Here is a 22,624-nt window from a genome sequence, read left to right as displayed (position 1 = left end):
TTCTAAGCCTCATCCACACAGTGAGCTGCCCCTGCTGGATGAAATTTGCTCCTCTGTGTCCCCAAATGCCCTGGGCACCTTCCTCAGGAGAGCCCGGACCACGGTGCTGCTGGGATACGAACATGTCTTCTCAAACAGGCTTTCATTTCCCAGAGGGCTGCTACGCTGTGAAGGCACGTCCCTCCTAAAATTCCTGTCGGATCTGAGGACCCGAAGTGACAGTGCTAAGAGGTGGGCTTTAGATGACGGTTACAGCCCAAGGCTCCGCCATCCTGAGTGGGATTTTAGCAACCTTATTTAAGGTGGGGGTGCTGGAGGAACATAGCCTCTGCTGCCTTCTGCCTTCTGCTATGTGAGGATGCAGTGGTCCTCCCAGGAGGACACGGGAAAAGACGCCACCTCGAATGCAGAGAACAGCCCTCACCAGACGCCAAACCCACCGATGCCTTGACCTGGGACTTCCAGCCTCCAGAACCGGGAGAAATAACTCTGTTCTTTATAAGTTACCCTGTTTCAGGGGCCTGTGCAGCAGCACTAGTGGGCTGAGACAAGGGTGGAGACCCCCGTGTGACTGGCTCTGCAGGCCAGGCCACCCCTGCAGCTGCACGGCACCTACCACAAAGAAGGCGCTGCCAACAGAAGAAATCCCAGCCCGAGCTTCATGGTCATGGACCCCGCCCTCCCTCTCGTGTCCTGGCCACCATCCTTCCCTCAGATGCCACACTGGGCTGCTGGCCGAGATGCGTTCAGGCCTCTGAGCAGGTCAGGGTGAGTGCCTCACAATGCCTTTCTCCACCTCCTCTCGCTGGTGAAATTTCACTCATCATAGCGGGTGATACGAGGACACCCCAACAGCAGTGATGCCGCCTCTGCCTCCAAGGCAAGCAGAAGGAGTGTCCCTACTCTCTCCTCTGTCTCCAAGAAGAGCACTGATGAGAGGGAGCACCTCTCCCTGGAGACCCTCTTTTCCGGGCGCACAGGGACTGTGTCTCATAACCTTCATGACTTAGGTGTTTACTGGCTAGCTGGGACAGGACGGGAACTCAGAAGTTCTCATTGCACAGAATCCTTTCAACCTGCAAATGAGCAGCACTCGGGCTGTTCTCAGTGACTGTGGTGACAGTACTTAAAGCAAGGTTTAATGCCCAGTCTCAGAGTGCACTGAAATGGCTTCTGAATCCAGTTTAAATTGTTCTATGTACTGAATATACATATGCAACATTTACTTAGCAGTACAAATAACGAGAAACCAAAGAAGAGCCTAACGTCTCCTGGATTAATTCACGCCATTTTACAACAAGGCTGGCAACACCATGCCACCATCCTTATGGGTCTACTTGCCAGCTTGGTTCTGGCGTGGGACACCGTGCCACCCTCCACACAGGCCTACATGATGGCATGGCTCTGGCGTGGGACACATGCCACCCTCCATACAGGTCTACGTGACAGCACGGTTCTGGCGTTCCAACAATGATGCCATCAAGAGGCATTATCGATTCGATATCAGCACAAGTAAAATGAGGATGAAAATGGCTTCTGCAATATACTGCCCAGTTTAGCACAAATCAAATGATCGCTTTTTTATTTACAAAAGGTTCGTGAATGCCTGCTATTAAATATGGAGCTGAATGCACTGACAGTTTTTGCATGCAATGTGACCTAACGTCGCTGATTAAATATGGAGGCATGAGCACGCTTAGGCACATAAATCAAACAAGAAGCCAAACTGCCACTAAAATGCCCAGAAGTTTAAGAAGAAGATACAAAGAGGCAAATAAGCAGTTAACAGGTCACCGTGTGATAGGGATATAAGTCAGTCGTTCAGTAGGTATGATTTCAAACAAGTCCTGAAGCTAATCTGGAACATAGTGATGATGACATCAAACAGGAGACAACAAATGACTTTCTTCCCATTAGACACGGACAGTGAGGAGGCCTGGGACAGGCAGGAGTGAGGCCGGGGCTGAGCACTCTTTCCCGTGCAGTATTTCACCCAAGCTGATTTCCGAGGATTACATGAATAACTCAGTAGCTATGAGAGCCCAACTGTGGGCTGAACTGCACAGTCTTAATTCTTTTCTGAATGCTCCTTTTATGTTAAAAGGATACTCTGTGTATACTTGCTACCCTTGAGTCCTCCAGATACATTACACACGGATGCATTCAAACTCTCACAAAAGTCTTTGGGACTCACTAAGCGGCCTACTGAGACCCCAAGTGAGATCACGCACTCCATGGTTCTCCTGTTAGACAGACATGGGAGAAGAGGAAATGTGAGCCAACAGTAAATGACTAGAAGGTAAGTCCCAACGTGAACCAAAAATATAAAGGCAAGCTGCTCTTAAAAAAAATTCACGTGGTCAGGCGCGGTGGCTCACGCCTGTAATCCCAGCACTTTGGGAGGCCGAGGCGGGCGGATCACGAGGTCAGGAAATCGAGACCATCCTGGCTAACATAGTGAAACCCCATCTCTACTAAAAATACAAAAATTAGCCAGGCATGGTGTTACGTGCCTGTAATCCCAGCTACTCAGAAGGCTGAGGCAGGAGAATCACTTGAAACAGGGAGTCAGAGGTTGCAGTGAGCTGAGATTGCACCACTGCACTCCAGCCTGGCGACAGAGCAAGACTCTGTCTCAAAAATAATAAAATAAAATAAAATCATTAAAAAAAAAATTCAAGTAACACTTTTTCTTAGGGAAGTAAGCTGATCTGTAAAACGCCCCAGGTGCATAAAATTTGGTCAAATTAGTCAACAGTTAGGCAGTAACCTTGTAAAGATTTTCTTAGCTTTTACCATTACTAATTACATCGAGCCTTGGGACAGCAACTTAATATGGTCAGCAGATATTTAAACATTTCACAAAGGTTGTCTGTCTACTCTGTTCATCTTAAAGGTTTGATAAAATTCACTAGTAAAGATATCTGGGTGCGGGGTTGTCTTTGAATGGTTGTTAACCAGAAATTTGATTTACTTAACAGATATATCCTATCCAAATTTTCTTTTTCTTCTTCTGTCAGATTTGATAACTTGTGTCTTTCACAGAATTTATCCACTGCATCTAAGATGAAGAATTTACTGGCATATGGTCCTTCATGATTAAAATGATTCCCTTATTCTCCTTTTATTTATTTATAATTTTCATTTTTGGAGACAGGGTCTCACTCTGTGGTCTATGCTGGACCACAGTGACGTGATCATTGCACTGCTCACTACAGCCTCAATGCCTCCCGGTGATCCTCCCACCTCAGCCTCCCAAGTAGCTGGGACTACAAGCGTATGCCGCCACACACGAGTAATTTTTATATTTTGTAGAGATGGGGTTTTGCTATGTTGCCCAGGCTGGTCTTGAACTCCTGGGCTCAAGCGATCCACCTGCCTTGGCCTCCCAGAGTGCTGGGATTACAGGCATGAGCCCCTGCACCTGGCCCCTTATTCTCCTTTTAACATCTGTAGGATCAGTAAGGATGTGCCCTCTTTCATTTCTGATGAAAGTCATTTATATCTTCCTTCTATTTTTCTTGAGCACTCTAGAAAAAGTTTTGACAATTTTAATGAACCTTTCAAAAACTATCAACTAGTTTCATGAATTTTTACAAATTTTGGGGTCAACTTCTGTTTATTTTTGCTCTTCTCTTTATTATTTCTTTTCTTCTACTTACTTAGGGTTTAATGTATTCTTTTTTTTCTGGACTTAAAAACTTAGACCATACATTTGAGAGTTTTTAAATTAAAAACTATAAATAGCATTAAATTTTGAGATCAATTATTGCCGGTACATGAACACCTAGTTAAGTAATGGTGCCTGTTTCTTTCCCTAGTGACAAACAGTGAGCTTACAAACAGCAGTAAGAAAGGGTACAGTGCATACCTCTAGGTGGACCTTTGCAAGCATTTCTATACACTATTAACAAAGGAAAAGAACTGCCAACTAAACAGGTATGTTACTTATTGTAAGATGCTTCTGGACCCCAGATATGTTAAGTGTGAAAACGCACATGCTGGGATCAGGCGTGGTGGCTCATGCCTGGAATTCCAGCACTTTGGGAGGCTAAAGCAGGAGGATCACTTGAGCCCAGGAGTTCAAGGATGCAGTGAGCTATGACTGTGTCACTGCACTCCCATCTAAGTAAAAGGGAGAGACCCTGTCTCTATTTTTTTAAAAAGGACCAGACGTGGTGCCTCACGCTTGTAATTCCAGCACTTTGTAAGGCTGAGGTGGGAAGATCTCTTGAGCTTAGGAGTTCGAGACCAGCCTGGGCAACATGGTGACACAGTCTCTACAAAAGATACAAAAATTAGTCAGAATGGTAGCATACACCTGTAGTCCCAGTTACCTGGGGGGCTGAGGTGGGGGGATTGCTTGAGCTCGAGAAGTTGAGAATACGGTGGGCCGTGTTCACACCACTGCACTCCAGCCTGGGTGACAAAGCAAGATCACGTCTTAAAAAAAATTTAAAAAGTACATGCTAGAATCAGTGAACTATGTTAGATGGCCCTTACTGTAAACAGATAATTACAAATGTTCACATTCCTTCTGCTGGTTATGGAGTTATCTTACTGGGGGTCAGGAATTCTAATACTGTTTTAGTGCGAGAGAGAATCTTTGCCTTGTTCCTAGCTTCGAAGGGAAGACGTCTGCAGTCTCCCCACTAGGCTGGTTTGCTGAAGAGCTCTGATGTAGCCTTTACCACGTTAAGTAAGTCGTGGTAACCTCTATTTAGACATGACAGACTATAGATGATAGTGATCTCAACTTCCTCCATAACGAGAGAAAAAGAACAGGACAAGGACGGAGAGCCCCAGGAAGGAAATCATGGCAAATGAGAGACGCTGGGCAGGAGAGAGAGCGGCGGAACAACAGAGTTGAGGCTGTCAGTCTGGGAGCCTGGGCACCCAGCTTTGAATCCTGGCTCCACCAGCTACTCTCCAAGCAACCTGAACTTCCTCATGCTGAAAGCAGCACTAACGCCAGTCCACACCTTACAGGCGTGTGGTGTTAGATGAGTGCATTAGTGGAACGGCTCCAGTGACGCTCGACAAATGCTAGCTACTGTTATCCCTGTAACTGTAAAATGTCAACCAAACGTGAAGAGACAGTTGGACAAGCGTAAGTGGCTCAGCAGAGGTGAGAGAAGTGAAGCCTTTGACCTGGACGGTGCAAAGTCAAAATGAAGCACTCACCTCCCAAAGCCTGCTGTCAGCAAGTATCAAGAACTGAGACAACTGGCTCTCTGAAAGGAAGAATTGAGAGCAAGTGCCCAGATGAGAATCTGTGAGAAGAGTGTTCGGAGGCCCTGGACGCCCCTTCCCGCACTGGCAGGACTCCCAGGAAATGAAGCAGAGACCCTCTGGATGCAGAGCTGCGACGGACAGCGTAGGGCTCCCTGTATCTTTCAGATTCGCTCTCTTCATTTTGTTTTTCATCTGTTTATTGCATTTTTCCCCTGGCTCTTTAAGGCAAACATTTAATTTTTCTTGTTTTTTTAATCTTTGTTTTCTGACTAAATGTATTAAATCCTCGCCTGCTTTGGCTACATACACCCCACAAACAGCAAATGTGCTATTACTAACATTTGGCTGTGAGTATTTTATCAGTTTTAAAGTATTTCCTCTTTAGAAATGCAAATCAAAACCACAATGAGATACCATCTCACACCAGTTAGAATGGCAATCATTAAAAAGTCAGGAAACAACAGGTGCTGGAGAGGATGTGGAGAAACAGGAACACTTTCACACTGTTGGTGGGACTGTAAACTAGTTCAACCATTGTGGAAGTCAGTGTGGCGATTCCTCAGGGATCTAGAACTAGAAATACCATTTGACCCAGCCATCCCATTACTGGGTATATACTCAAAGGACTATAAATCATGCTGCTATAAAGACACATGCACACGTATGTTTACTGCGGCACTATTCACAATAGCAAAGAGTTGGAACCAACCCAAATGTCCAACAATGATAGACTGGATTAAGAAAATGTGGCACATATACACCATGGAATACTATGTGGCCATAAAAAATGATGAGTTCATGTCCTTTGTAGGGACATGGATGAAATTGGAAATCATCATTCTCAGTAAACTATTGCAAGGACAAAAAACCAAACACTGCATGTTCTCACTCATAGGTGGGAACTGAACAATGAGAACACATGGACACAGGAAGGGGAACATCACACTCTGGGGCTGTCCTTTCCTTACTGAGTTCTAGCTTCATTGCGTGTGGTCTGCCATGGAGTTCACACGATGCTGATTCTTCCGGATCAGTAAAGCTTTCTTTGTAGTCGGGTGCATGATTTATTTTTGTGAATGGTCCACATATGTCCACATTCCCTGTTGGATGTGTGGTCCTGTGTGCCTCTGTGAGGTCTGGCTAATTAATTCGGTGACAAAAGTCGTATTTACGTTGCTTCCTTTGTCTGTACTTGGTGTCTCTGTATCTAAGCACTCTTCTCATTCATCTGCTTCCATCCATACTTCAGCTCCCATCTTACCTAGTTCAAGGCCATGTTGTCAGGTGCACACAGTCATCATCAGTATATACCTTCCTGCTTTCCTGTTCCTTTTACCACAATACAACATTTTTCTTTGCCCCTCTCAATAATTTATCTCAGCTTCTGCTTTGAGTCATATTGGGACTGGCCACCCCAGCTTTCTTTTAGCTCGTATTTCTCTTTTTCATCCTGTGATTTCCAACCTTTGAAATACATGTTCTTATCTTTTATTATTATTATTTTTTTTTAGAGACTGGGTCTTACCCTGTCACCCAGGCTGGAGTGCAGTGGCACAATCACAGCTCACTGCAGCCTTGAACTCCTGGGCTCAACTGATCCTCCTGCCTCAGCCTCCCGAGGAACTGAGACCACAGGCATAAGCCACCATGTCCAGCTAATTTTTAAATTTTTAGTAGAGACAGGGTCTTGCTGTTTTGCCCAGGCTTAAATGTTTTGCTTTAAATTTGTGTCTCATGGACAAGAGACTGCTGTATCATGATTTTAACCAACACAAGAATCATGGCCCTTTGAGAGGTGAATTCAATTCGTTTACAGTTACAACTTTATTTCAAAACATTTTAGCCATCGTATCTCACACTTTCTATTTACTAAGCCTGTCTTTTCTCCTTTTCTACGTTTTTTTAGAGACAAGAAAATGTTATTTCCTAGATATTTAAACTTTGCCTCTCACGTTTCTCCCCTTCCTTCTAGCTCCGTCCCTTTGGTGGGAACTCCTCAAACAAGCTTCCCAGCTTCCTGGTTTATTCTTGGCTCTATCCATAATGTTGCTTTTCAATCCATCTCTTCAATTATTTCACCAATTATATTTTTTATACTTAATGCTTCCAACTGGTCTTTCTTCCTGTTTCTTCTTCATATTTCCAATTGTCTTTTATCACTTTTATTTATTATTGGATTACTTCTCTTTTCACAAGGGCGGTGGGACAAACTCTTTCTTTCCTCCCTCTTATTTTCCATCTTTCTGAGCCCCAGACACAGCACAGCAGGCCATGCCTATCAAGGGCAATGGGAGGAGAGCCAAGTGCCCTCAGCCTTGCCTGCACCCTGGGGCCCTCGCCAGCTCCACTGTCTCCTCCGGCCTCACCCCTCACCCCAGCCCCCAGTGGGGACTCAGCCATCTCAAGGGACCAGCAAGGTCTCCGGCTGTGCTGCTGAGTGGGCTCCCTCCAGGATCATCAATCTCACTCTTTCCTGTAGCACCCGAGGACGGGGTTCAGCCGGGGAGTCAGCAGCTCTTTCCTGTAGCACCCGAAGACGGGGTTCAGCCGGGGAGTCAGCAGCCCGTGCCCCTCCGTCTGCTTCAATTCCCTTTCTTACCGCATCCATCAGATGGTTTTTACATGTCATCTTTTAAAATGGGAGCTCTATTACAATACATTATGATATTCTTCTTAATTGAGTATATGTCAAGAGACTGGAACAGTGAGAGAACACTGTCTAGTTTGGGGAGAAAAAATATTTTCCTCTGGAAACGGCCTGGAAGCCGCCGCGGGGACTGTGTGAGATCCATGATACTGAGGCTCTACTCGGAAACGTCATAAAGCCGTTTCTCCAGACGCAAATTCCAAATTAAACCTGCCTACGACTAAGGTCTAAGATACAGAGTGGGATACTACAAAAGAGCATTTTATTCAATAATGTGTCCCGGTTACTTCACCCTCTGGGACGACCAGTGAGCTCCTCTCCCTTCGCACATATGCAGGAAGACAAGGTCATCGGACTGTTGTTGAAAGGAAGCGGCAAAAGACCCGAGAGCACTGAATGGGCAGAAGAAAGTGTGTTCTCTGGCAAAGCAGATGTATTTTAGAAGACTCCTTGGAGAACAAATGGTTAACTCTATCATCAAAACCACAAGAATTTATGTTTCTAAAGGTAATTCTGAATGATTCTTGGTTGAGTCATCAGGAAAAAATACGAAGCAAATGTCACAGCAAATGTCTGAAATGAGACAGGCACTGCAAACCACTTAGCCTGGCCAGACAGAGCCACGCTGAGCCTCCACCCAACCTGCGCACCAGGAAACCCATGCATCTTCCGTCTCCTGCGGGCAATGCAGGAGCGAAACTTTCCACGCTGACAAATACACGTTAATGCTCGATCATTAACATTTATACTCCTGGAAATCCTTCAACTTAATTGAAAGAAAGGAAATAAGTTTTTTGACCTCTATTCAATCCAAAATAATGTTTATCATTTTCATTAATAGACAATACTAGTGCATGCAGCACAGTGCAATAGACATCAATCTGTTTTATAGCAAGTCCCACAGCAAATGAAGTCCCACTGGGTTATAATTTTCAGTAGTATACAAATAGATGCGTAATAAATCTAAAATGGTATTATGCCACTCAATCAAAGAAGTAGAAAACAGCCAAGGGAAAAAATATGTTTTGGATTCTTACAGTGTATTGATGTATATGGTGAGTAAGATAATCATTTATGTGGAAAGTAATGTCATTGCTCATTTTGGAATTATTGAAATCAGTTTCTGAAAATGAAAAAGACGGGCAAAAATGAAAAAAAACTAGAGAACAATGTCTTCCAACAAGTTCATCATCAAATAAGATTCATAAATACGCTTGCCAGCAAGTACACATGTACACATTTTGTCCAAATGAAGCAAAGCTGTATGTTGTTTACCCAGCGCACCGCATTCTGTAGCAGCTGTGCCAGCATAATGAGGGCAGCGTGCTTAGAAACCCTTTCTCTTATTTACATAGTAAAGGGAGGGAGGGAGGGAATCCACCTTCCCGAGCATCGCCCTTCTCCAGGTCACCTGCAGACCGGCAGACACGCACAGCCGTCATCTGCAGCCCAATCCTAGTTCCCTTTTCTGGAGCAGGAAGTGCCACGCTATAGCTCCCGGGCCAGATCTGGCCAACTGCCTGTTTTCTTAAAGAAAGCTTGACTGAGGCCGGGTGCAGTGGCTCGTGCCTGTAATCTCAGCACTTTGGAAGGCTGAGGCGGGCGGATCACCTGAGGTCAGGAGTTTGATGCCAGCCTGGCCAACATGGTAAAATCTCATCTCTACTAAAAATACAAAAATTAGCCAGGCGTGGTGGTGGGCATCTGTAATCCCAGCTACTTGGGAGGCTGAGGCAGGAGAATCGCTTGAACCGAGGAGGTGGAGGTTGCAGTGAGCCGAGATCACGCCACTGCACTCCAGCCTGGGCAACAGTGAGACTCGGTCTCAAAAAAAAAAAAAAAAAAAGAAAAAAGAAAGCTTGACTGGAACACAGCCGTGCTCATTTGTTTATATATTGCCCTTGGCTCCTTCGTGCTGCAACAGCAGACTTGGGACTGTGTGGCCCGAAAAGCCTAACCCAAGTGCGTCTGCCCCTTCACAGAACCAGGTCTGCCGACTCCCATCAGAGTGCCAGGCTGAACCTTCCCACCCTCATACTCCTGACGCCTAAATCCCATAGCCCTAGGCTCCGGCTAAATAAAACATGGAACTTCAACATAGTGAAATATAAAATGATACTTACTAAGAGTCTCTAATGATCTAGGGCAGGGAACTCTAGTATCATGCTAAGGGTTAAGGATATGAAATCGTAAATTCTGTCCACTTACATCAGTGCAAAATGTACATGCACAGAAAAAGGACCAACAGGCAATACATCAAAAAGTGAACACTAGTTGTCCTTAGATGGTAAAATCTTGGATGATTTTTTTCTACTTTTAACTTTTTAGTAAATTTCTGAAAAGAATGTATCTTTCATTTTTAATTAGAAAATAAATTGACTTTTCAAAATGAAAAAATAAAACTATAACCCTAAAAACATATGTAATTACTGTCTGACAAACTATCTCACTCTTCCATTAAAAAAAAAAAAAACCCTGGTGGTTTTTAACTTAGCTCCCACAAAACTACACATTTCACTTGACAATTCTTTAATGAATATAGTCCATTACCACTCACAGGCTATAGACACCTAGCAAAATGTCATGTTCAACCTAATTTCAGCACTTCAATATGGGAGAAAGCAGTTTATTGTAAAAGAGCCGCCACCTGAGACACCGCTCAATTGTTCCAGGCAGTGGTTATCTGATGACCGCTGTCTGCCACTGTGGCATATTGATTTCAAAGTCCCTCTTATGGTAACTGTATCAGTTTGTTTTTCACTGCACTTCCTATTAAATGCTTACTTTAAAAAATCTGACTATGTCCTAACTCCTACAAGGATTTCAGGGGCTACTGGGATGACACATCATGCCTTGGTAGAGAGAAAGCACATTCCCTACTCAGAGGGCAGGCATCCATTTTAGACATAACGAGGCCAGCAGCCCTCAGAGTGAAAGCATGCTTCTTTATTTTACTTTTTTTACAGATGGGGTTTCCCTGTGTTCCCAGGGCTGGTCTCAAACTTCTGGGCTCAAGTGATCCTCCTGCCTCGGCCTTCCAAGCAGCCGGGACTACAGGACGCACTGCCACATCTGGCCCAGGCGTCTTTGGGAGTGCACAGCGGTGCGCGGAGGGAAGCCAAGTCCTTCCCACTCATGGCAGAAAAACAAAATGCCTGAGAGAAACCCGTCAACTAGATGAAGTGCACTGGGTTTAGTGACAGGTAGCTGGAGTGGGGCAGCAGGGAAGGCACAGGAAGGTAGCAATGTCATTTCCGGTTCCCCTTGTGCTTTGTCTTATTTCCTCCTTCCTTCACTTTCCCCCACCCATCTGCCCGAAAACTTGCAAAAATGCCCCAGAGGGTCGCACCAAATACAGTATCCAGCCCAGAGCCTCTGGGCAGAGTCTAAAGGCAGAGCTGGTGTGGTGTTGATTCTGGAGTCAGGGGGCACCGAAGCAGTCATGCAGGAAACCGGGAGGGGGGACGGGAACATGGGAGAAATGAGGCCTGTTCCTCGGCAGTGTCCACTGTGCGTCTACAGAAGCTCCAGCCTACAGGCCCCTGGGTGATTTTCTATCTTTCTGCCCTAATCTTTTACCAGCTCAAGACCGCACTGATATGATAATGGCCTAATGGTCACCAAGGTCTCCCTATCATCACTTGGATCCTCCTTCTAAAACACGGTTCTGATGAAGTCATTTTTCTACCCAAACACCTTCAGGGGCTCTCTTGTGCCAGAGTCCCAGGAGAAGTCAAGGTCCTCTGGGCAGCATTCAAAGCACCCCACAATGGACTTGGACTTCAGCCCACTCTCTGAGCTCAACCGCACTCCTGGCGAAACCTTCCTCTCAGGTTCCACCTCCTCCAAGCAGCTTTCTCAAACCCTGTGGCCCTTAGCCATGGTTCTCTGTCCTCTGGGAACACAACAGCCCTTGGTGCCATAAGGTCACTTGGTCTTTGATCACACATTGCCTTGAAGGGTTCAGATTTTCATCTTGCATGAAGCACCCATTGAAATCATGAATTTTCAAGCCACATCTTATCTCCTCGACCAGAGGAGACATTTGTTGAGGGCAATATGCTTCTTAGGATCTCCTATAGTGGTTAGCATGGGTCTTATTACATACACAGTCGGGACTGAATAAATTAGTTTTTGGGCAATGAATGGATGAACTCCTGAGTCAGGTGGACCAATCTCTTCCTGGGGTAACGTGAAATGGGCACTCATAAGCCTCTTTGGACAGGGATCAGACATACAGTACAGAGAGTTAAAAAGAACACTCATAAAGGTGAGAGGCTGCTGAAGCCCTACAATGTCCTGGAAGACTACAATGAGGGGCACATAGGAGGCCGTGGGAAAGGACAGAGGTGGGAAACAGAAAAGCCAGGAGATGCAGAGAAGAGAAATAGAGGCCCCAAAAGACCGTCTCTTCAGCAGTCTTAAAAAGAAAAGATAAATGTTTCAGGTGATGGATATCCAAGTTACCCCAATTTGATCATTAATGCATCGTATACAGGTATCAAAATATTGCATGGATCCCCCAAATATGGACAACTATGATATATCAATTTACAAAATACAAAAAATTGTCATTTTAAATTACCCAGTCTGTTGTATTCTGTTATAGTAACCCAAAACAGATTAAGACAAACAAGAAAAAGTAATGCGAAAGGAGAAACAAGCAGAAATAAGAGGTAGGCGCACTGTAACGTGTGCCTCATAAACTGGTACGTGAAAAGAGATCTGCGTTCAGAAAGGACTTCGACATTACAGAGCAAACAAACAAGGATGGAGAGCAGTTCAGAAACAACGTGGCGTCAGGGAAGGTGCCCTCAAGAGGGTCTTCCGCCTCACTGGATGTGCTGAGGTCGGAGGTCTCCCATTAATTTCTGGTTGGCACAATCCCTCTCAATTGGAGGGCTTCCAGCTTTCCCAATTTTGGGGAGTGCATTTCTGAGATCTTCAGGTATTTTCAGCTCTGCCATATTCTTGTTCTCTCAACACGGGATGCCCCCAGTCTGCATACTGGGGCCTCTATTTCCCTTCTCTGCATCTCCTGGCTTTTCTGTTTCCCATCTCGACCCTTTCCCATGGCCTCCTGTGAGCCCCCACTGTAGTCTTCCAGGCCATTCATTTGGCTCCAGCAGTGTCTCTCCTGCTATGGGTCCTGTCTACTGTGTTCTTTATTTCAAACATTACAGTGCACCTACCCCTATTTCTGCTCTGTTCTTCTTTTATAGTACTTTTTCTTGTCTGTCTGTCTGTTTTGTGTTGCTATAACAGACTACGACAGACTGAGTAATTTATAACAATTTTTTTTTGTATTCTTTAAATTGATATATGATAGTTGTATGTATTTTGGGGCTTCATGTACTCAGGGTACCCATGTAATCAGGGTAACTGGGATCTATCCAACTCATACATCACCTCAAACATTTATCTTTTTAAGACTGTTTTTTCTACCTCTCAGTGCCTCTTTCAGCAACATGAAGCTAAACCGGGTACTATGAGCGCTCACCTAATTTTTGGTTCGTATGAAGGTGCTTTCTGTGTGTGCTGATAGTTGTTACATTGGTATCCTTGCTGCAGGAAGACTGGTGGAGGCTTCTATTCCACCATCTCACTCCACCTTCTATCTTTTGTGTTGGGGCCATTACAATTCTTCTCTCCAAGCTATTTTGAAATATCCAATAAATTATTTCTGTTAACCGTAATCTCCCTACTCTACTATGGAATACTATAACTTATTCCTCCTACTTAACTGTATTCTTGGACTTTTCAAGCAGCTTCTCTTCATCTAAGTAAAGAAACTTCTTTCTTACAGTTCTGGAGACTGGGAGGTCCAAGGTCAAAGAGTGGCATCTGGCAAGGACCTTCTTGCTGTGCCATCCCATGGCAGAAGGTGGAAGGGCAAGATAACACAAGGGGCTGGGCTTGCTTTTATCACAACCTGCTCTCACAATAACTAACCTACCCCTGTGACAGTGACATTAACCTAAATGTGAGGGCAGAGCCCTCATGATGCAATCACCTCCCAACGCTGTTGCGTGGGGGATTCAGTTTCCAGCACATACATTTGGGGGAAGACATTCAAACTGTAGCATTGTTCTCACATCTTGTTACAGGTGTCTTCCTTTATTTCTTTGATTGTATGTATTACACTTGTTTTACAATAACCCTGGTTCAGCTTTCTCTCTGCGTAGTGGCTGTGCTACTCAGGTGTCTAGTTTTGCCAAGTGAGCTCTGCTCCGCTGGGTGCAGAGGACAGTGGCCCTTTCAGGCTGAGTCTGCATCAGCCAGGTAAGGTGGGGGTACTGGCTGGACAGCAGAGACACTGCAGATCCCTCTCTGCTGCCCCCTCCAGACAGCTCCTCTCCCCTCTTTTTTTGTTTCTTTTTGTTTTTTTTTTTTTTTTTTTGAGACAGGGTCTTGCTCCGTCACCCAGGCTGGAGTACACTGGCACAATCTTGGCTCACTGCAACCTCTGCCTCCCAGGTTCGAGCAATTCTAGTACCTCAGCTTCCTAAGTGGCTGGGAATATAGGCATGTGCTACCACATCCAGCTAATTTTTTTGTATTTTTAGTATAGACAGGGTTTCGCCATGTTGGCCAGGCTAGTCTCGAACTCCTGGCCTCAAGCAATCTGCCTGCCTCACCTTCCCAAAGCATTAGGGTTACAGGCATGAGCCACTGCACTTGCTATTTTTCTATTTTCTTTTTAGAGACAAGGTCTCCCTATGTTGCCCAGGCTGGTCTCAAAACTCCTGAGCTCAAGGGATCCTCCTGCCTCAGCCTCCTACAGTGCTAGGATTACAGGTGTGAGCTACCACACCCAGCCCTCTTCCCTTCATCTCCAACTATTTTGGGGTGAGTAACACTAAAAGGAGGTCTCTCCCTGAGTGGAAACCTGTAGCCCTCAAGTTTGGTGGGGAGGCCTAGGGACAGTTAATGTGAGGGCTGCGCTGCAGTCACCCCAACATCATGAACCCCCAGCCCTGGGGTCTGGGATCAATTTGGACTTGGCTGCAGAGGCAGAGCGGGAAGGCCAAGTTTTCCTCCCCCCTCAGGCTGCCCTGCCCCTCTGGCCCCTCCCAGGGTGTCCCTGGGGGCCCTTACTTTGCTGTGCTGTTAGCTCCCCGTGTCCGCCCAGGGCTGTGGGTGAGAAGGCAGGAGACTTGTCTAGAGTGTTAGGCCATCTTGACAGAAGCCTCAAGAGTGTCCTCGGCCGACAGCACGGTGTCTGCTGCACAGCTGCACCATTCGCACGGCACCTCAAGGGAGAGGTATTTATCTACTAGCCGGTAACAGCCACGACATATAAGCTTTTCAGCAAAACATAAAATGGGAAAGGAGATATTAAAGACTGGCAAGATGGTCTAGGGGAGAATATTGGATTTGGAGGCAGGAAACACACATATCCCACTGTGCGTTCTGCCGGGGATGTTGGGGCTGAAATGCGGCTTCTACCATCTTGGAATATCACACACATTTCTTCAGTTATGTTCCTGACGGCTATAACTTAAAAAGGATGGAAACAGAAAAATCATGGCTCTTTTTTCATTGCTAAAAATACATTGAAAGATTACGCTTCAACTCAAGCAAGGAATTAAATGACTTCCTTTTTCATAACAGCCTTTTCTTCCCCTGAAAGAAAGTCCAGTTTCCAGTATGACCTATCCTGGTACTAAGACGCCTCCGCAGTGAACAAAGGTAAGGAGAGGGTGTTCTTGGAAATCGCAAAGCAGTGAGCTGCCCACGAACAGATCAGAAGGAAGAAGGGATCTTGAGCTCTCAAAGAGTAGAACCCAAGCCTCCACCTGGAATCCCGAATGACACAAAAAGAAGGCGGGGACACTCATGTCTGTCACGTGGGCTCCTGGGACCAGGTGAATGCCTGGGGCCCACATGGGTTGGGGTCCCTGCGGGAGAGCCCAGTTGAGTGGGTCCCAGGGGCACAGCAGGGGCCACTCACCAGCGCAGGGCGATCTTGATGGGGGTGGTGAGGCAGGAGGTGAACAGGTCAGCCGGGAGGTCGGGGATCATGGGCAGCAGCTCGGTGGCCTCGCAGGCTGCCAGCTGGATGCAGTTTTTCATCGACGGAGGCAAAGGCATCTGAGCAAGAGGGTGATTTGGGTTGATTGCAGCTACCTGAAGGGCAGAACATTCGGGAAAAGAGAGTGTGATTTAGCTGCTGGTCACAACCAAAGAGTAAGCTGGAGCTGTAACACAGAAGGAAAGAATAAATCAACTCAGGCTGTGAGTTTTCACTGGAAAGTCCTCTGGAGAGAGGCGTCGCTGCTGAACTGTCTCCGGAGACAGACTGTAAGCCTGGAAACCTGGCCGTCTCATTCCCAAGGCCCTTCTGACGGCACAGCCCGGTTGTGTCTCTGTCAACTCTGTTTTCTTCCTGGTTTTCCTCTTTGCAGGACCCTACTTACCCTAGGATTGTATCACTGTCCACCAGGTCTTTCATGGTGTCTTACGGTTTGTTTTAAAAGTTCAATCTTTAATCTATCCTAACCTTATTTTGTTGTGTTTAATGACATGGGAAGACGTTCAGGTTATATGATGTGAACTCCATCACCAACACAAAGGCAAACCACAAAATGTGAGTTTGAGTGGGCTGACTAAAGCAACCCATCAAAAGAGACTGAAAAACAGACAGAGTGAGCACTCATCCCCGAGTGGGGGATTAGGGGGATTTTATCTCCTCCCATCTTCATCGTATTTCTCTAAATCTTCTACAAACAAATGTGCATTAATTTTGTAATCAGGGAGAAAGGTGAGGTGTTTTTGAATTCAAAATTTAATCTCTCTTCAAAGTAGGGATAGTAATGCCGGTTGGTATTTATTTCAATGAGACTTTGGTCACGTAAAAGTATCATATGTGAAGCTGATATCACAGTGCCATTTTAGGAAGAAAGGCACTAAGTGAATTGTTGTTTACTACTAAAATGCACAGAAAATTTCACTTTTTACCAAATGAAATCTAACTGAAAGTGTAACTCTTCCTTCTTTTTAAATAATGCATTACATTCAAAGGTTTAAAAAATGACAGGACTGTCTGATACACGAGTTTGCTATACCCTGCCATGGATACCAGGTGGGTTCCTGTTTTACCAAAAAACCACAGCATTCAACAAAACACAGGATCCTTATACCACCAAGGACTAATTATACTAGCACTGAGATTGTGATTCCTTTCCCTGGCTACCTACGTTGCCTGTATGTGGCCATTTCGGTAATCCACAAGAGGTTTTGCTGTCGTTTTCAGAAATAATGAAGTTCACAAGAATTCCTGGCATTTTGGCCAGTAAAATTTAATAAGTATAACACATGAGGGATTATGTACACACACTGCTCTGCCTGCTCCTGGAAATAATTGAGAAGAGCTGGAAAATATCAGAACCAGTTCCACCAAACAGAATGCTTTCAGCTGGGGGAGGCACAGCAGCCGCGCACAAGCAATGCCTCCCTTCCGGGGATGCAGAGTCCTCAGACACTGTGGGCTGCATGCAGGGCCCACCTGCTGGAAGGGAGGCCCCATGGGCCCTGGGAGAGCTTGGCTTGCAAAGTCCCTCCTGCAGTATCATCAAGGCTGGTCCTTTGTTGTGGGGAGAGGGGAAAGAGTAGCAGGAAACAAAGGGACAGAAAGAGACAGGGAACAGATAAAACAAGAAGAACACACCACAGGCTGTGAGATGGAATCTGCATCGCCTTCTCTTCAGTTACCCTGAAATGTGATGCCTGGGCATGTCATGTAGATAGCTAAAGGAATGAAAACAGAAAACCCCAAAAATGCCGATCATACCGGGCCACACAGCTTGCAGAACTCCTTCATTCACGTGTCTAAAAATACCTATAATGCGGCTGTAACGGAAAGCATTCTGCTGTAGGGGCCAACCTCATCTGCCCATCTAGGCCGGGGATGTGGAACAACAAGGTACAGAACGAGGCTTCAGACCGAGAGCGCCACCTGCTAATGCGGGGTCGTGGACCAAGCGGTCAGCATGAGGGCCGGAGCATCGCATGACAGAGACTGGTCGTCCCAGATCCAGGGCCTGGACGCTGTTTGTGACTTACACAATTCCTAGGGCTTGTTTTGTGAATACCACAGGGACAAGATCACTTTTGTTTACTCAGACTGTGGCAGGCCTCCATGAAGAGGAGGTGCTGCTGTAAATGAATATCGTAAGTGACGATGAATATGGGTGGGGGTGAGATGTGTCCAGAGTGCGTGGCTTTTAATCACCGAGGGCTGCAATGCGCTCCCCGGCTTGACGGGGAGAGAATGTGTCTGTGTCTGCATTTTTGCTCCTTCCTTGCTCCTTCCTTTTAGTCGCATAGTTCTTAGTATTTCTCACGGCTCTTTCACATATACTATTTCATCTGCTTTTTACCATCCCCATGAGGTTTCAGCTCCATGTTAAAAGAGCTGTGACGACGAGGACACAGAGTCCCCAAAGATGACACGGACTGCCCTGCAGCTGGGCCAGCACATGCGTCCAGAGTGCCGGGCACTGCCCCTGATTTTAGGGCCGCTTTTGCCCCATTATCCCATCTGGGTCCTTCTGAATCTCCACCAAGCACCTACGACGCCAACACGAAAGCTGCCGAGCCCTCTCCAGACAGCACGCCCAGTGCTTTCGGAATGAAATACACACAGAGCTGTATTCACTCCCAGCCACCTCGCACCACGGTGATGGTACAGAACGCGCTGTCATCTGACTCTAACAAACTTTGTTTTTAACATCTCAAATTTCTCAGCTGGAAGGTACTAATGACTGCTAGTTTTATTAATAACCCATTCTACCACAGGAACATTAAACCCAGAGTACAAATCAAATTCTCATATACTTAATAATAAATATAATTTAACCTTTTCAATAAAAACTGCAATTTCTAGAGGAATGAGGTTTTTTTTATGATGATAAATTACCTGTAGCATAAAATTTGCCATGTTAGCCGTTTCAAATGTACAGTTCGGTGACATTAGGGATATTTACATGCCACGCAACACATGCCACGCAACAATCATCAAGAACCCCCAAGGAGTGGGTTTTTTTAAACAAGAGGGAAGAGGGAAGGCAAAATCATGTTTAAAACCATTTCCTGGGCTCTGGGCTCCATAAGCTAAAACAGCATCGGCAATGCAACCTGCTGTACACAGAAAATTAGTTTCCAGGTCTGCTGTGACAGGCCCACTAAGCCAGATGATGGGTCCAGGAACGACGTGGACCTGCAGCTATTCAGACCCGCGTCACAACAGGTGGATGGGATAGGTGGGAGCGGCCATGTGTGCCTGGTGCTGGGAGGGCACGGGAAGGCTATGAGGAAGTGCTGACTCCTGCGCTTGGTGGAAACGCACTCTCCCTGGCCTCCAGAAAGGGGCTGGGAGGGAGGCATCTGAGGCAGACCTCCGTGGAGTGAAGCGCGCGGTCCTGAACCGTGGAAGGCACCATTTGCGATGTCCGTCTGGGACTGCTGGCAGACTTGTGTTATTTTAATCAGCACCACTACCACTGGCCACGTAAGAATGGCTGGCAGAGGTTTAAAAAGGAAACAACTTTAAGTGGGAGGAAATGGCCCTTTATGCAAAAACTAAGTTCAATATTCCTATCTTCCTTTTCAAAAGGACATGTATATAGCAGAAATATAGCAAAAAATATCAGTGTGGTTTACTAGTTTTAGGTTTTCTTTTTATATAACCAGGTGTGGTGGCTCACATCTGTAATCCTAGCACTTTGGGAGGCTGAGGTGGGAGGATCACTTGAACCCAGGAGTTCAAGATCAGCCTGGGCAAGATGGAAAGACCCCATCACTCCAAAATTTTTTTTTAATTAGCCGGGTGTGGTGGTGCATGCCTGTAGTCCCGGCGTCTCAAGAGGCTGAGGTGGGAGGATTGCTTGAGCTCTGGAGTTTGAGACCAGCCTGGGCAAGATGGCAAGACCCCTGTCTCTACAAAAAAGTTGTTTAAAATCAGCCTGGTGTGGTGGTGCATGCCTGCAGTCCCAGCTACTCAGGAGGCCGAGGTGGGAGGATTCCTTGGGCTCAGGAGTTCAAGGTGGCACTGAGCTGTGGTGGCACCACTGCACTCCAGCCTGGGTGACAGAGCAAAGCCATGTCTAAAAACAAACAAAAAAAGCCCCCAAAATGAAAAGCTTTTCTTTTTGTTAAGTTGCTCTCATGTTAAATTTACTTTCTAGCCAGAGTGCTGAGAAGTGAGCAACAGGCCCTCCCGCCACAACCTCCACACACACCGCAGTCCCTCCATCCACCCAACAGGCCCTCCCGCCACAGCCTCTAAACACTGCAGTCCCTCCATCGCTGCCAACCATTTGTGCCGAGCTTCTGAAATCTAACACTTTTCATACCAACACCACCTTTCTTCCAAGTCAGCACTAGAACACAGGATGGCAAGGGGCGGTGGGGCGAGTCTCCAGTGTACAGGAGCCACATGAGAACTCAGCAGGTTTGAAGGGGACTTCCTTAGAGACCAAGAAGTCTGTGTCTTGTCCGGTGGAGAGACAAAGCTCCTGTGGTCCAGACGCTGCTGGGTTTGCATCTGCTGTGCCTATCTCAGCCTGCACCCTGAGATGCACGGGCGCTTGGCCCAACGCCTCCTGAAGCGCACTGGACACTGGAAGCATTCTGTGGTTTCCGAGGGAGCAGTCGGACAGGTAGATGTAGAAAGAGCTTTATCCCAAATATGCCTACTAGAAACTTCATTTCCCGATTCAGTGTGATCATTGACAGAAACCCCACCTATTTAAGAAGCCCCCCAAAGTACGTTGAGGTATAGACAAGAAGACATGCCCTCTGGCTGCAGAGGTTCCAACAGCAAGTGACAGGCAATGACAGTGCTCCACTCACCTGGTACCTGTCTGCCAGGCCCAGGAGGAAGCATGCTGAATTCCTTCTTTCCCACCACACTACTGGGTGCATGGACGAGTACACAGGAGAGCTCTTCGCTTTAGGGGTATATGGACGAGTACACAGGAGAGCTCTTTGCTTTAGGGGTATTAGAACCAACAGGTTTTGTTTTGTTTTCTTTTTGTTTTTGAGAGGGAGTCTTGCTTTGTCGCCTAGGCTGGCGTGCAGTGGCGCAATCTTGGCTCACTGCAACCTCCACCTCCAGGTTCAAGCGATTCACCTCCCTCAGCCTCCTGAGTAGCTGGGATCACAGGCGAGTGCCACCACACCCAGCAAATTTTTGTATTTTAGTAGAGACAGGGTTTCACCTTGTTGGCCAGGCTGGTCTCGAATTCCTGACCTCAAGTGAGCTGCCTGCCTCGGCCTCCCAAAGTTCTGGGGTTACAGGCCTGAGCCACCGCACCCAGCCAGAACCAATAGCATTTTTAAAAAACATCCTGACATTCAAGCCAAAGGGTTCTGCCAATGAACATTCTTCTTCAGGGTTGCTAACCCAAGGAAAAAAAAAAAACTATTTCAACAGATGAGTTATTTCCTATACACTGTTTTGGTTTTGCATTTACCTAAGATATTGACCCCATAATTGAAACTATCTTTCAGAAACAGGCCTGCGTGTAAGGCTGAGTACTTGTGATTGGCCAAGCTTGTGAACAGTGCCCAGGCCTAAAAGTGACCAATTCCAGCCTGGAGCCATGGTTTTCCCCAACAGCAAGCCCAAGGTGAACGTGTACCCAAAGGGGTTTCTCCTGGGGAGCCTAGGGACTCAAACACAGGAAAGATTCTCATCTTTCAATGCTCTCCAGAGTCTTCTGGAGGATTTGGGAAGGATCCAGAAAAGTCTTGCGATGCGATACACAGCAACCGGATCCAAAAAAGATATCTGCTGCATTGTTCCCACGTGTGGGTAATGTGGAGTCAGTGCACGCGCAGTTCATGAGGTAAGCGGGCAGCACACCCCAGGCCTGCCGTCCGCTCCCTGCAGAAAGCACCGCTGTGGGGGCGGTGGGGATCACCCGCAGAAAGCACCGCTGTGGGGGCGGTGGGGATCACCCGCAGAAAGCACCGCTGTGGGGGCGGTGGGGATCACCCGCAGAAAGTACCGCTGTGGGGGCGGTGGGGATCACCTGCACTGCACTTTTTTTTTTTTTTTTGAGATGGAGGTTTGCTCTTGTCACCCAGGCTGGAGGGCAATGGCACCATCTCAGCTCACTGCAACCTCCATCTCCTGGGTTCAAGCGATTCTCCTGCCTCAGCCTCTCAAGTAGCTGGGATTACAGGTATGCGCCACCACATCCGGATAATTTTATATTTTTAGTAGAGACTGGGTTTCACCAATGTTGGCCAGGCTGGTCTCAAACTCCCAACCTCAGGTGATCCACCTGCCTTGGCCTCCCAAAGTGCTGGGATTACAGGCGTGAGCCACCGCGCCCGGCCTCCCATTTTCTAAATAAAACGTCAACACTGGGCTCCTTCTTTCCCTTCTCAAATACATATAAGAGGCATCTTTATAATGAGATATGGTACTAACGACTCCAGAGGAGTCTTTACCAAGTAATTTCTGAAAATAGTATCTCCTCGGTAACACTTTTAGTTCTGCCTTAAAGTAACTTTTATTCTCAATTCAACAACACCTAATTACAATGGCCATGTCTGCAAAGTTCAAAGAAAGGCTGAGGCTGCTAAAGGAGTCAGTGTATTACTTATCCAACTCTATTAATAGTCAAAGATATTAATGTGGCATCTATCATGTGACACACAGTGTACCAAAAAGAGCAGATGCAAAGCAGAAATCATATTTTTAATATATTGTTGATATAATTATGTATA

At 46.4% G+C, this 22,624-nt stretch overlaps 1 protein-coding gene across 3 annotated transcripts in view; it reads right to left on the bottom strand.

The window, feature by feature from the left end:
- RPTOR (regulatory associated protein of MTOR complex 1) overlaps nt 1-22,624 on the bottom strand; it is a 417,904-nt gene that overhangs the window by 195,931 nt on the left and 199,349 nt on the right. For all 3 annotated transcript variants that reach the window (XM_063599478.1, XM_003831138.7, XM_055101956.2), the window contains one exon: nt 15,837-16,012. In XM_063599478.1, the coding sequence (XP_063455548.1) occupies nt 15,837-16,012 (176 nt within the window). The remainder of the gene's footprint in view (nt 1-15,836; nt 16,013-22,624) is intronic.

The sequence above is a fragment of the Pan paniscus genome, chromosome 19 (genome assembly GCF_029289425.2).
Source record: "Pan paniscus chromosome 19, NHGRI_mPanPan1-v2.0_pri, whole genome shotgun sequence".
NCBI classification, from domain to species: domain Eukaryota; kingdom Metazoa; phylum Chordata; class Mammalia; order Primates; family Hominidae; genus Pan; species Pan paniscus.
Note: the sequence above shows the minus strand (reverse complement) of the source record. Positions and strands in the feature narration are given on the sequence as shown.